This window comes from Talaromyces proteolyticus (assembly GCF_021365285.1).
Source record: "Talaromyces proteolyticus strain PMI_201 chromosome Unknown BGW36scaffold_14, whole genome shotgun sequence".
NCBI lineage: Eukaryota > Fungi > Ascomycota > Eurotiomycetes > Eurotiales > Trichocomaceae > Talaromyces > Talaromyces proteolyticus.
Genome location: NW_025764290.1, coordinates 667,799 through 682,495, shown reverse-complemented (window position 1 = coordinate 682,495; position 14,697 = coordinate 667,799). Strand labels below are relative to the sequence as shown.

General features: G+C 46.8%; 5 protein-coding genes across 5 annotated transcripts; 2 read left to right on the top strand and 3 right to left on the bottom strand.

The window, feature by feature from the left end:
- Nucleotides 1-37: 37 nt before the first annotated feature.
- Nucleotides 38-2,288, bottom strand: BGW36DRAFT_306914 (uncharacterized protein; the record flags this gene model as incomplete). The annotated part of the gene is made up of 6 exons (XM_046212193.1): nucleotides 38-780; nucleotides 835-1,100; nucleotides 1,150-1,338; nucleotides 1,411-1,986; nucleotides 2,050-2,124; nucleotides 2,176-2,288. 6 exons carry the CDS (start codon nucleotides 2,286-2,288, stop codon nucleotides 38-40), a joined length of 1,962 nt encoding a protein of 653 aa, XP_046066322.1.
- A 1,621-nt stretch (nucleotides 2,289-3,909) lies between these two features.
- On the top strand, nucleotides 3,910-5,476 carry BGW36DRAFT_432998 (FYVE zinc finger-domain-containing protein; the record flags this gene model as incomplete). The annotated part of the gene is made up of 2 exons (XM_046221208.1): nucleotides 3,910-4,920; nucleotides 4,970-5,476. The coding sequence occupies 2 exons, from the start codon at nucleotides 3,910-3,912 to the stop codon at nucleotides 5,474-5,476; spliced, it is 1,518 nt and encodes a 505-aa protein (XP_046066321.1).
- A 1,024-nt stretch (nucleotides 5,477-6,500) lies between these two features.
- On the top strand, nucleotides 6,501-9,191 carry BGW36DRAFT_401484 (uncharacterized protein; the record flags this gene model as incomplete). The annotated part of the gene is made up of 3 exons (XM_046218750.1): nucleotides 6,501-8,106; nucleotides 8,163-8,686; nucleotides 8,745-9,191. 3 exons carry the CDS (start codon nucleotides 6,501-6,503, stop codon nucleotides 9,189-9,191), a joined length of 2,577 nt encoding a protein of 858 aa, XP_046066320.1.
- A 1,606-nt stretch (nucleotides 9,192-10,797) lies between these two features.
- BGW36DRAFT_411900 (putative carbonyl reductase) lies at nucleotides 10,798-12,328 on the bottom strand (the record flags this gene model as incomplete). The annotated part of the gene is made up of 8 exons (XM_046219190.1): nucleotides 12,226-12,328; nucleotides 11,904-12,165; nucleotides 11,816-11,857; nucleotides 11,753-11,758; nucleotides 11,658-11,693; nucleotides 11,421-11,596; nucleotides 11,204-11,307; nucleotides 10,798-11,150 (listed from the first exon to the last, which is right to left on the bottom strand). The coding sequence occupies exons 1-8, from the start codon at nucleotides 12,297-12,299 to the stop codon at nucleotides 10,798-10,800; spliced, it is 1,053 nt and encodes a 350-aa protein (XP_046066319.1). The 5' UTR covers nucleotides 12,300-12,328.
- A 1,408-nt stretch (nucleotides 12,329-13,736) lies between these two features.
- On the bottom strand, nucleotides 13,737-14,111 carry BGW36DRAFT_440840 (uncharacterized protein; the record flags this gene model as incomplete). The annotated part of the gene is made up of 1 exon (XM_046221541.1): nucleotides 13,737-14,111. The coding sequence occupies one exon, from the start codon at nucleotides 14,109-14,111 to the stop codon at nucleotides 13,737-13,739; it is 375 nt and encodes a 124-aa protein (XP_046066318.1).
- Between the last annotated feature and the right edge of the window lie 586 nt (nucleotides 14,112-14,697).

Genomic DNA, 14,697 nt, shown 5'->3' with positions numbered 1-14,697 from the left:
GCTTCGCGGATGTGAGGTCTGGAGCATGGATAACTTGTCAAAACTCTGTAGATGATGAAACTATCATGCTAGGAGTATCTGTCAACAAAAGATCACCTAAAAACTGCTCATCTTCCATCCTCTGGACTTCCGTAGCAATAGCGTTTTGTAGTGTGGGCTGACTTGGAACCTGGGCGACATGGCGACTCGAATATCGCAATGCAGGGCAACGGTGCAACCTTTGAATGGACGAGGCTGTGATATTCGAAGGCTTAAATTCCTGATGAGCATGGCAACTATCACGAACCTGTGCGAGATTCTCTTTTGCCAATGCATAGGAAGTTTTTACACTTCCTAAGATCTCGGGTAGTCTTGAAAAGAGGCTCTTGGTAGGTATTTGCCTGGCTAGAGACGGCTCAATAGCCTGTAGATGAGTCAACAGTGTATCAATGTATTCTTGGAGATCCACAGCTTGCTGCGCAATCTCCACGTTCCATTCGGGCACTTCTGGTAGTCCGACGGATAATCTGTACAGCACAAATACCGTAAAAACAACCTGATACCACGCGGAAAATGGCAAGCTACTGTGCTCCGCAGCAGGAGTGGCAAGAAAGAAATCGAGATACTCTTTTGTAGAACTGACGCATTTGATCAAGGTGCTGATGACCATAGGAGGGGTAGATAACATGGTGGAATCTTCCTGCGCCTTTGGAGATGGCGGTCTTCTCCGCCCATAGCAATATACCAAGCCCATTTCTTGAATCCGAATCTTGACGGCATGATATCCGTTGATCAGTAATACTAGGGATTTTCAATCAGCTAAAATGAGAAGCCCAGAGCTTGAGAGATTCCTACCCGTGTTGCGAAGTTCTGTCGATACAGACGACCACCATTCTTCTAACCGCGTCGTGAATCGTTCAGCATGGATGTACAGCCGAGGGCCATGAATGCCTTCTGACCGATAAGTCTGGCAGACTTCTTCGGCAAACTGTATCACTTTCGTCACTGGGCATATCAAGCGGTCTGTCTCGAATTCTGGCTGTTGTTTTAGCATCGTAGCACATCGAAGCATTTCCTCGTGAAATTGGAGATTGTTGGGTTTTCCCGAAGAGATTGCTATTCTTTATTTAGGTCAGCTCAAGCCCATGGCGCCTGGGAATGGCATCTTACATGCTAGACATGTAATAGCACCCTAGATAAGCAAGGCATGCTTCCCGGATATAAGTATCACCCAGCTCGGCCCGCTGCTCAAGTAAGTCGGCAGCCTCTTGATCGAGGCGAAGGTCAATGACCATGCTGACTGCGATTTGTAAGTATTGGTAGGTTTGTTCACTTCCTGGGACAAATTGGAAATGGAACCTGACATTGGTTAGCTTGCTGGTGTCACCGGTGCCGACAAAATAGAAAGCAATGTGGGAACTGAGATCTCACCAGGCAAGGTGGACAAGTAACCCCTGGAGAAGATCTAGATCTTTCTCGCCAGCCATGACAACTCGCTGACTGAGAGATTCTTTAAATTGTCTGATCAGAGCGTCTTGAAGGTGACAGTACTTCGAGGAAGCAGCAGCAACAGCTGCAAGCAATAGGAACGGGCGATCTTCAGCCATTGATGCAGCAGTCCAGGAGTGTGAGAGCCGCACAAATGGAAAGTATGGCGCCATACCGCGGAACCTGTTTAGAAGATGCTCGAGGACGACAGGACTGAGTCCTAAGTCAGTGATCCAAGCAGCGTCCATGGCAGTGGAAGCGTCCCACGATTTTTCTAGGGGTTTTTCGGTAGTATTCTGGGTTTCGCTCGACCCCAGGCTTTCGTCCAATGGAGGACCAGCCAGGTATCCTTGGCTCGTCCATTCGGCTGTTGGTAGTTGGTTGTTGTTGAAATATTCAGGAATTCCCGACAGTCCAAAATGCGTATCAACGGGGGGTTGGACTCCACCAAGGGGTGCGCTCGAGTGTGAAAGAAGGCCGAGGATATTGGTGAGCTTGGACTCAAGATCGACCAGTCGCCTTCATCCCCTCCCTGTCAGCAAAACTGACCTGTTGAGCGGAGTGCCCTCCATGGTCACTTACGGCTTCGCTCTTTGTGAAATTCGAGTTCGCTGCTTTGGCTCTGGAAATATGCATTTAGAGTTTGATCTAGCACATCTACTTAAATTAGCCTGATGGGAAGTATACGGCTAGGGATGTGACGCGCACTTGTTACACGGCTGTCCTTCCTCGGGTCGAATACATTTCACCTTGAGGACACGACATTTTTCGCATGCAGGTGTCGCTTTCTTCGGCTGGCGAGATGACTCCGCGTTATCCATCGTCAGCCACTCATATCATCCATGATCTGATCTCAATGTTGTAGGCTCGAAAAAATAATGGGTTTATATGCGCTGAGAGAGTCCGAGATACCGCCGAATCAGGCCCTAGCTGACAAATCCACACCCTACTTTTAGGGTCACACAACTCCTGCAGTTACTTTCTGATCTTACAGTAACTTATGGTTATCTTGCATGACTAAAACGCGTTAGACTAACTATGTTTAACCTAACAATTAGGCCACGGGGCTTTCCGCCCGCTGGAGAATTTCTACCATAGTCGTCCCGACCCCGAACCAATAGCTTCCATAAAGAGGATTGTGGATACACGGGAGCTTGGTGGAGGTAGTGTATCCTGATCCTGTCTAATTTCGGCTATAAACGAAACACTAGCATTAATTAGCTTACTGAACATATGAGTCGCTAGACAGCCAGATTTTGACACACGTCTTTGCGAAGCTTCAGGTAGCTAATAAATTGGGGCAGGCGCAATCATGAGGTGTAAGGAAGGCTATGACGACTACGTTGATAGAGTGTGCCTGCTTTATGATTAAAGTCATTGGTTTCTTTTTGCCCTTATAATAATACTTTTGCGCAGAATTATGGATCTGTGGTTGTTAAATGGGATTTTGAAAAAGCAAGGCTGGTTATATTGAAATGTGTTATTTGAGTGTCATTGAGGAGACTAATGTGAATATTAGAGATAGAAGATTAGTGTTCTTGTTAAGTTGAAGTGCAATATTGATAAATGATTCTTTCTTTATTTTTTTTATAGCTTTGGGCGATAATATGTAGCCTATAGATATCAAACCATAATACTATAATTATAATTATATCTTAAGATCAACTTATGTTATCGATCGCTATTATTATGGACAGAATAGATACGCCTGATCCCAGCCAAACAGCTGTATAAAGGGCAGCGCGCTGATTGGCCACAGGCCCGGCACGTATCTATGGGCCAGCCGGAGATCACGAGTTCAGCTCCCTTTCTTGTCCGGTGAGCCTCAGCAACGCCCGGTCATGCCTGCATGCTCTGAGGCTGACCATCGTCACCTCAAAAAGTTTCTCTGCCCACCCTCCTCCTCGCTGATACCGAGCGGAACCGCAGCCTGCCTCCCTGGTGGCCTCCTGCCGTGCTGAAACCATCACCAGACGAAACCCGCCTTGAACCTTATCGCCACCTAAAAATACCATCGTGCACCCCATTTTGCTCGCATCGTTCATCGGATCGAGCCTCTTCGATGAGGGAGCCTTATCGGACACTGCCGAGAAGTCAGCCTGGACCGCATAGATAAACCAGGGAATCGATCCGAGTGCCTCCGCATCCATACCTTCCACAACCTTCGCTCACGTGGGGACTGCTCGCCACTGAGAATAAGACTCAGAACATAAGCGTCACTGTAGCTAGCTTTTCCCACATTGCGATTCAACGTCGCTGAGCAACGGACAGCTGCTGTTTGACAAACGCTCGACGATATAAAACTCGCCACCCTCCCTTCGATCTACCAGAAGCCGTATCGGAATGCGAGCCCTGCGAATACGATTCGTTTGGCGGGTTTGAGGGCTGGCATAAACATAAAAGCAGATAAATATTTGGAAAGGGTTCAACTATCTTATAATAATGGATCGTAAGAGGCGGTTAACTGGCACATCAAATGACGAGGAAGCGTCGCAACGCAGACCTTCGGCTTTGACCAGGCCTGGCTCGTCATCGAACAACAGGCCTCTCCCGATGTTGCCTCACGGTGATCAGTATAACTCACCAGGGGCCCCCGGATCGACCCGGGACAACGCTATCGACCTTGTATCCTCGCCACCCTTTCACGAATCAAGTGTTGGCTCGTCTCGTCGGCCTAGCCATATCTTGTCTACTACATCGTCGCATTCGGGACAGAATCCCATTGAATACACACTGCCGCAGTGGCAGCCAGACACGGAAGTCACACATTGTCCAATATGTGGTACTCAGTTCAGTTTCTGGTACAGGAAACACCATTGTCGAAAGTGTGGCAGGGTGGTGTGCTCGTCGTGCTCTCCTCACCGAATTACCATTCCCAGACAGTACATCGTTAGACCGCCAGAACCTACGGAACCAACACCGTTTGAAAGGGCCTCGAGTCATAACCGCCATTCATCCCAATCATCTCATTCATCTCATTTGCTCGATATCACATCTGACGATGCCCGTGATTCCTCCATTGCAGGCTATTCAGACGATCACCATCCTCTCAACCCTGCTTTGGGAGGCGGGGAAGAAGTACGACTCTGCAACCCCTGTGTTCCAGATCCTAACCCAGATCCTCCCGTGACTTATGGAGCTGTTCGAGCCAGCTTTGATCGCTTGGTCGATCCAAACTGGGGTACGACACTACCGCCGCTTCCAACGAGTCATCCTCTGCATCGACCACATCGATCATTGTCAGGAACACAAATATCTAGCTCACGGACAGCTGGTGACAGAGATTTCTACGGCTATCGACATCGAAGTAATCTATCAACAAACTTTTCCAGCAACCAGCCTGGGCAGTCTTCGAGCCACCATCTATATTCTTCTCGCTATACTTTGCCTCATGATTTTAACCAATCCTCCTCCCCACCTCTGTCTTCTTCGGCAAGAGATGCACCTCATTTTGTAAGAGTTGATCTCTAGATTTGATATCAAACGCACTAACTGAATACAGTTCTCTACACATCAATCCGGACCGGCTAGTTCTACATTTCGAAGCTCATATTCAGGCCCTTCACGCACTAGACCTGATCGTGTTCGCTCTTTGATTGGGCCTGAGCGACCCCGTTATCCGCCACCCAACCTAGTACCTGTCGATGAGCGTGATATTTGCCCGATCTGCAGCATGCAGCTTCCCCCACGTGGCAGCGATGGCAATGAAGACGATCGTGAGGCTCACATTCGCGAGTGTATTCAAACTTCCTCTCGCACGGGCCGATCACCGCCTGGATCTAGCCCGCCTCCCCAATCACCTCACCCGATGCGCATGTTGTCGTTTACAGCCACTGAGAAAGACTGTGTCAACGAAGACAGCACCCCCCAGGAGTGCACCATTTGCATGGAAGAATACGAAGTCGGCGATAGACTAGCACGGCTTGAGTGTTTGTGCAAGTTCCATAAACTCTGCATCGTAGAGTGGTTCGAAAGAAAGAGGGAATGCCCTGTCCACAAATTCTCCTAGCCAACATCGAGGCAACCCCGCATTTAACATTCCTATACGATACCACATTTTGATACCCTGACACACTTGCTTGCATACCTGTTCCGGACGTTGGCTGTAGGCGTTTATTATTTCTTTACTCATGAGAATGTTTTTGGTTCGACAACGTCTACCTTTCTTGACCTTTAGATAGGGATTCTGCTATTTACACAACACACTTGCTGGACTGGTTGTTGTCGTAGCGGCTGTCATGTTCGTCTCCATCCCCATGAACAACGTTCAGGAAATATGTTCATACCGAATCATAGAAATCTCAAGCTTTTTTCAATTAATGTTCAGTTTAATGAGGGCATTACGTAGGTTATTGGAGAACCAATTAACGCAAATACATCCTGTATTTATTTTATGCTTGCTGGTCATATAATTCCTAAGTTAAGCTTCTAGACGTTGTTGCCTGCTTGCTAGCTCCATTGGGCGCGCGCTCTTGAGCATTGCGGCGGCCGCTACACCGATTAAAGGATTTTCGCCACATCAACGTCTCATTCGCCTTCATCTCCTCAATCGCCCTCCAGATTTCGTGCTGGGCTGTTAAGGTGCTGTTATTGAGCTTCTATTAGACAGTGTCCCAGCATCCTCGCAGGTCTACAGCTAGACTGCACCGGGCCGCGACGAGTGCTGCAGAAGCTAACTACTCGTCGCGCGCTGGTCGGCACGACCGGCAACCGACCCTCCGCGCACCGACGCTGTGACACCGAAGCTGGATCCCCAAGTCGGAGTGCCGATACAAAGAGAGAGAGTTAGTATTACATCTATCTGACACTGGATTCTGGTTCCTGTCGGTGTCGTCATTGTTTCTGCTGTCTTCTTAATAATACTCCCCTCCCCCGCATGTTCACTACTCGCAACACACCACTATCATCCCATCATCCCCAAATCGTGCCAGTATGCACTTCCAAGCTAACATCGAGCCCCTAGATTGGGCTGGCCAGCTGCCTAGGTCCCTGCTATTGATGCCCCTTGTGGCAGGCCCTTTGGCGAAGACGGAATGGACATCGATCCACGGTTGCGACCAACAAACGAAAGGCGGAAAGATGACGATTATATCAAACGCTCTGACGGCCGTACGTCTGGAAATGGACCCAATGACACAAGCGACTACAATGTCTCCCCCGAATCGTCGAACGATCAATTGCACGACTCGACGCCTTCGTCCCACGACAATAACCCGCAGACCGCCGGAGAATTCGGGAATTATTTGAATGAAATGTCAATTGGGTTCACCGGTGCTGTCCATGACAATGACCAGCTTGGGGATTTGAAACGGCCGCGCGCCTGCGAAGCTTGTCGTCAGTTGAAGGTTCGGTGCGAATTCGATAGCGACCACCCATCAGCTTCGTGTAAGCGATGTGCGAAGGCGAAAAGGCAGTGTGTTATCACAGCCCCTTCGCGCAAACGGCAGAAAAAAACGGACAGCCGGGTCACGGAGTTGGAAAAGAAAATAGATGCTCTTACGGCTAGCCTACAGGCTTCGAAAAGAGCTGCAAGTGCGTTCCCAGATGACGCGTCGCAGGAAGAAGCTGGTCCTCCTCCTCGTCGCTGGCTTGGAGGTGGGCCACCACCTGCACCACGCTCTGGCTCTGGTGCGTCGCCCACTTTGCGGGTAAAACGTACTGCTAGCGGGGATTCAAAGCCACATAGAAAGGCGCCTTACCAAGCTGGTCTCTTCGCACCATTTGCACGCGAAGATTCTTCGGCGCGGGAAGAAAATAACGAGGCATTCTGGCACCAGGCTCAACCGTCCGGCGCTGTACAGTTTTCTGACAATGCCAACGAGTTCGCCGATCTGATTGATCGCGGAGTGATTGATGTCGAGACTGCTTCCAAGGCCTTTGACCGCTATGTGAACGAAATTGCTCCGACATTGCCGATCGTCGTCTTCCCGCCGGGCACAAGTATGGCGTCTGTACGCCGAGAGAAACCCACATTGTTCCTCGTCATTTTGTCTATTTCCATCAGCCCCTTTCGACCAGAACTGCAAATGCCTCTGACAAACGATGTTCACAGGATATTTGCGGACAAGGTTGTCGTCAAAGGTGAAAAATCATTGGAATTGGTGCAGGCAATTGTCATGTCGTGTACGTGGTACAACCCACCTGATCATTTCGAAGAACTCAAGTTTTTCCCCTTCATCTACATGGCCGTGGTGATGGCGCTAGATATCGGTATGGGTCGCGTGACGAGGAGAAAAGGCAATAAACAGCTTGGAATGCTGCGAGAGATAATGGGCCCCAAGAACAGAAGTTCGATGGACCCGGATGCTGTGGAAACAAGACGCGCGTGGCTGGGGGCTTATTTCCTTGCAGTAAACGCATCAATGGCCCTTCGCCGGCCATTGCTTTGTCGATGGCATCCGTATATGGATGAGTGTATTGAGATATTGCAAACCTCACGAGACGCACTACCGTCTGATCAAGTTTTGATCCATTGGACCAAGTTATCGCATATTGCGGAAGAAATCGGCTTTCAGTTCTCAATGGATGATCCGTCTAGTAGCGCTTCCTTGATGGATGCTAAGGTTCAGTTTGCGTTGAAGGGATTTGAGAATCAACTGGACCAATGGCGTCGTGAGATAGCACCAGAGAATTATACTCGTGAGTTGAATGAAACAGCTGTTCTATGTTTGATCATATCTTACTGACTGTTTTAGTTTTGTTGAAACATGCAGAGTGTGTGGTCAATATATATATGCACGAGATTTCAATGCACGTTGATCACAACATTGACGATTTCAAGCCCCCTTTCATTGGCGGCTTGAAGGGCGAGGGCAAAATCGCGAATGTCACAGCAGCACAAATCGATGCCCTGACAGCGTGCTTGACGTCAATTCATAGATCAATGGACACAATAGCATCGTTTGACTACGATACAATCGTTTGCCTCCCCACGGTCTATTTTGCCCGAACTGCATACGGCTTTGTCGCTCTTCTCAAGATGTATTCAGCTATCTCTCAGGATAATGGCCTCGGTCTAGTCTTCTCATCACAGGACCTCAAAGCCGAGCAATATCTCGACAAAGTAATAGCGCATCTGAAAATAAGTGGGAGCAAACCAGGCGGCCGAACGGCGGGAAAGTTCTGTATGATATTGAATTTATTAAAGAATTGGTTTGTCAACCGGAAACTGGAGCAAGCGAAGTCAAAACCTGGCGAAAATGCCCAGGGTGACAGGACTGTGAGAATACCTACATCTGCCCCTTTTATTTCGAATTAATCATACTGATTATACCTAGACACTGCGTCCACCTTCCAGCGAAGCTGGCGTAGGATCCTCGCATTCACCCAAGGATACCTCTCAGCACTCGACACCAGTCGGCATGGGCGCAGCCACTTCAACCCCGGCCGTGCTACCAGTGAGTACTGGTGCAACGCCGGCCAGCACATCCTCCCATCAATGGACCGCATACGGTGTCCCAGTGACCACCGACCCCCCATCAACCGCATTCATACCACAAGGCTTCGACATGAATAACCAACAGCCCGGATTCGACGCAGCCAACCCAATGATGACCAACATGATGGCGGCCAACGCATCACAGGTCGAATTCGCTGGCTTTGTGCCAGAACTCGGCCTGCAAATGCCATTTGACCCTGAAGGCTTGTTTTCGATTGGGACGATGCTTCATGATGGGTTTTTCGACCTACCAATTGATGATAATAGTAATTTCTTCCCCGGATGAGGTTATCACGTTTGGAGAGGTACTTCTCGTCTACATATTTTTTTGTATATTTGGGATGGTTTGTTTGGGGTAGAGAATTGGTGTATGTTTCTCCTCTGGTTGGGTAGCAGGGCTCAGGAGTTCATGGATATGAAATGGATTGTTTATACCAGACGCCACTCTGCCAGCACGAGCTTGATATCTCCGCTGGTCTATTGTATATATAATATAATCAATCAATGTGCTATTGATGGTCACAGTTGAACTTTATTAATCTTCATAAAAGCCACAATGAATGCTACCCAGATAGGAGGATCTCATGCACAAAATGCACCTTGGAATTGACAAAGATGAATTGAAGTGGACTCTGAGCCTCCCCATTTCTAAGAGTCTGGAAGTGGCTAGTTGATACCAATCAGGATAGGTAACCTGTCATGCTTCAACCTTAAAACCTTAAATACAGGGTTCGTTCTCCACATCTATTACGTACTTCATGGTTTCCTAATTGGGAATAGACCGGCGCTCCATTGTTTTCCTCATTTGGAATAGGGTTTGCAGAAGCAATGCAATGTCCGTGCCTACTAGGTCTAGACTTCTTTGTATGAGTTTAGCTATGACCCTTCCCCTCCATTTCTCACCCACCTATCATCGATGTCCTAATGTCCTATCGCTACAAGTCAGAGATTAGATGGCATCGACACTATCGCACAGGGCTTGCCAACGTTGATTGCGTGTCGTCTTCAATTATCCTCAAGGCATTACTTGGGGAAATTCCACTTTCTTTACGCAGCCTCGCAATGGATCACAAATATCTGCCCTCGCCAGTCTCGTTATACATTTCCCTCTTTTTCGACATCAGGACTCGTACCAGATTGTAATCTATATTATTTCCGGGATTTTCATCGTAATTGCGATTGTGTGTGCTGTTATGTCACTTAATCTATATCGGCCATTTGCGTTCAACTGGGACAAGACCATCCCGGGTGGGACTTGTTTGAATGAAGCACGCTTTGATCAAATAGCTTCCCTCCCCTAATATTATCACCGATGTCGCCATGTTGATTATGCCCCTACTAATGGTCTGGAATCTCAACGCGACTAAGAGCGTGATGTTTTCTACCTGATGTTGACGCTTTTGACAGGTAGTGTGCAAGCCAGTCATGGCTCCAGAACGGATCTTGAAGACAAGCAATTTTGAATCCCTTCTGATCTACCGAATAATTACCTCTCATATACTTATCTGACGCCTTTCTACCCTGCCTGATAGTGGGCTAGCGACGTCCGTAATTCGCTTCGCATCCTTCTCCCAACAAGCCTTGTCGACGATGGAACCTGGCCATCGGTATTATTGATGACATAGACATTGGTGGAGCCCAATGTCTATCTGATCGCCTGTCTTCCTACCTATCGGCCACTCTTTGTATAAATTTTGAGAGAAGTGTCCCATTCATCCGGACCAGGATTAAATTACAAGCACGCTTCAAACTCCCGACCCACACCCATTCATTAAGCTGCGAATCAAATCGGCAATCCGTCGTTTAAACTTATCAATACGGGCTTCAATCATTTCTATCTATATTAATGCGACGTTAGTTTCTGCATCCAACAATGGCTTTGTGACCTAACCCTAGCTGGGTCCTTGGCCTGTAGCCTGTCTCGCAAGCCCAATTGACGCCTCCGCTTGTAGACTCCACTTCCATAGTGTCTCAGAGAGATGCTCATCCTTTGCAACATCAGATAATTTCGAGTCTGTGGCATCCCAACTATAGCCATAGTAGAACTTTCCAGCAAGAGGCCCAACGTCAAAGTACCGCCCACTCAATGACTTTGTCTTGATCTCGGGGTCTGTAGCCAGTAGCAGCGTTGTCAGAGCACCGTCCTCTGGTGGTATGCTCATCCATCGGACGACCGAAGAGTTGAGGAACTTGAAAATTGGCGGAAGCGCAGCTGAGTCGGTTCCAGGAGCAGTGCCGACTGTGCCTGTGCAGGAGCCTCATTAGCACACGATCCAGTGTTGTTTTCCAACCACGTACCTGGGTTGAGGCAATTGACAAGAATGTTGGAATGGCCCGTGGTCTGAAAGTGGGCGTGGAGCCGCCGAGCAAATAATATATTTGCCAGCTTTGAACGTGCATATCTACTAGGATTTTAGTTTCGTTCGTTCTTGTCTCTAGCTAGATAATTGCGAAAGTTTGTGTACTTTCAAGGAAATAATAGCCTAAATTACTATAACATGGAAGATAAACTGACCTTTGCAAGCTAGCTTGCACCTGGGCAAAGCTCTGTATAGTCTTCGATCCCTCCATCCTTAACCCTTCAAAGTCGATTTTTTCCGGTAGAACCGGTTTATACATGGCATGAGCATGCGATGAAACAATGACAATCCTCGCTTCGCCAAATGCTTCGGACGTGTATTGAATCAGGTTCTAACAGAATATTAGTATGGATATAAGATAAGCATGAGCAGTCGACTATCAAAGATCATACCAGAAGGTTGTGCGTGAAGACAAAATGGCCAAAGTACTACAAAGATGGGAAATTGTTAAGCTTTTGTATTGCAGCATACATGTTTCCTTACATACGTTTGTCTGCATTAGCGTCAGCAAATATGACCCGCACCAAGATAATAAGTATATAGAACCTACACCAAACTGTATCTCAATTCCATCACTTGACAATGTCTCTGGCTATGTCTGATCAACCTCGATCTAGTGCCCGCAGGAGGTAACTCACTACAACAGCTAATGCCGCGTTCGCAATAAGGACATCAAGTCTTCCTTCAAGCTCAGCGAAGTGCTTTGCCGCAGAGATGCAACTCGTTGCATCCGATAAATCAAGCTCGAGGAAGTTCAAGCCTGCTGCCATATGCGGATCGGCTGACTCAATGTGGTTGAAAAGTTGTTCAAATTTTTCTTTTGATCGAGAAGCGACATATACTTTGGCATTGTGGCTCAATAGTTGCTCTACCGTCTGTTTACCTATTCCTGTGGCACCTCTAGGGGAGAAATCTTGTGTCAGCCCGTATTGAATCAGCTATAATATCAATAATTCCCACCCAGTGACTATGATGACCTTGCCAGCCAGGTCAGGGATGTCTTCAACAGAGAATTTCTTTTGAAACTGATCCATAACCGTCGTTGATATTTGTAGGATACTCGATATAAATTAGTGAATTTGGATGCAAAGTGAGCCCTGTTACAAGATCTTACGATTTATACAGTTGTTTCAGAACGGGATTAGGAAACGGTTAATGGTAATGCCGCACGCCCCGCCAAAAACCGGCGGCTTTCGATTCGGAAAACCCGACTCAAGACTCAAACAGGTACCGTATAGCTCACAAAAAATCTCACATCTTTTATAATCGTGTGGCAATTTTTCTCATAGCATCGTATTCGATTGGCTTGACCTAATTAAAGACTATTAGAGGGACTAGTCAAGACCCCCCGGGACTGCGGATAGAAGTCTACACTAAAATCATTTTGTCTAATAATTCCGCCTAAACTTTAAACCAAATACTCAAAAAATACAGATAGTAGATGGATAAAGCATGCGTATCGCGAGATTGTCTATCTGCACTGTTTGTGGAATCTCAGGTTCGAGTCGAATCGAATCTGAGGAGTTACCAGTTCTTGAGACTGGTTCCAGGCCCTTGTATCTTTCGTACCGATATCGTACGAAGGCAGTGTCGTTATGGTTACGAATCAAGGTCAGAAGGTTCAGAAAAAGTTAAGTGCTGGGATATGAATATGTAAACAAATCAGCCTTTGAAGAAGAACACAGCAGCAGGTTCAATATTCAATATTCAATATGGGGGAAACTCGGCCTTATAAGGCTGAGTTGAGTCGCAAATTATTTATAGAAACAATGGGAATTTCCAACAAAAGCTAACTTATTCCCGATTAGAAAAGTAATGTAGTAGAATGGCGTAGATTAGTATGGTGATCTCCATGCTCCTGTATGCAGACAGAAACTAGATTAGCTAGTTCTCTTTACAAAAGTAGCAAAGGAATAAGCCAAAGAGTAAAGTAACACCTCGACTTGACTCATCTTTTTCGTCGTTCTTCGCAGATCGCGGAGCGCAAAGCCGTCGATCGCTAGTTTGTGGTACTGCGCATAATACGCACATGATTTCGGAGGATTTGAATACATTGCTCATTGAGCCAGTGACGGAAATCTACCCCCCTTAATAAGTTAAATATTCAGTTTAATATTAAATTCGAGCTTGTAAAAATTAAGACATTACACACTCTACAAGAATGTCAGGTTGTTTATAAAAACAATCATCAGTGCTTCGACAAATGACTTTCTAAAATTGATTTAACATTACAAAAATTCAAGTGTTGCAAATAAAAGCCCCAGACGGTTAGTTTACGGGTATATAAGATGGTATTAATTTCCTTATAGATTGTTCAATCTAAGGATCAAGTTCATTGCAAAGAAGGAAGCTTTGGGATGGCATGATTGATGGACACAGTTAGATTTTATCCCTAGATAATAGATTCGACTCCATAGCGATTCTACTTGAAACCCATCACTAGCCGCCGCTTTCTCGGGGTTATCAGTTTCTTACATTTTCCTTTTTGACCAAACTAGATCCATCACGATATCCGGATGGCCGATATACAACCAGTTCCGGCCAGGAGTCACCAACATGAAGGCATCGCCGAGCTCATGATGAGAGTAATATCGGCCGTGCAGTTCCCAGCCCATCCAATTGTACCGCGTAAAGGCACTATCGCCAAAAATCAGCTTGACATAGCGCAGAACGTGTTTGTCAACAAGCATCCAAAAGTGGTTGAGATGGCTGATAGGGATAATGTGAAAGCGAAGGCCAGTCTTGCGGGCTATCAGGTTGTTGCGAAATAGTGAGTACCATGACTGCGCTGCCACCACACCCAGCCACAGGAGACAACCCCACAGGAAGGTAGGGAGAATATTCATGATAGACAGGAGGCAGGAGGCAGAGGGCAACCCATGGGAATGCGATAAGCCAAAAGAAAAAAAAACCAGGATCCCTCAGAGATCAGAGATGGGGGATGCTCAAATATGGAGGACGCGGGAAGAGCTAAAGCGTAGGGGTCTTTGTTGGTTGTTCCTTAGTTGAACTGGTGAACGATTGGCGCGCGATTTTGCACCGCCTTTGGTCGCCGCTCGTTATTGTTATTTGTTGTTTCAACCAAGGATCATGCATGCCAAGGACTATACTTCCCAAACGGTTCTCAGTACACATAATTAATATCCCAACTTCTAAATACAAAAATAGCACAGCTATTACATATTAAGAGTTAGTATCCAATCTAATTATATTCCAAGTGCCTATCCTAATTAAGAATCTTTCTTTCCAGCTTTAACTTTAGCTCCAACTTTAATTTATAGTCTAGTTTGTAAATATACATATAGGGTCTATCTAACCATAAACGACCTAATCCCTGGATTCAGTGGGCCTAATAGAGTCTTATAGTCGGCCTATGTCTAATATGAAGAGTGAGGTCTTTTCGTTACTCTAAGATCACTTAGGCACTCTTTT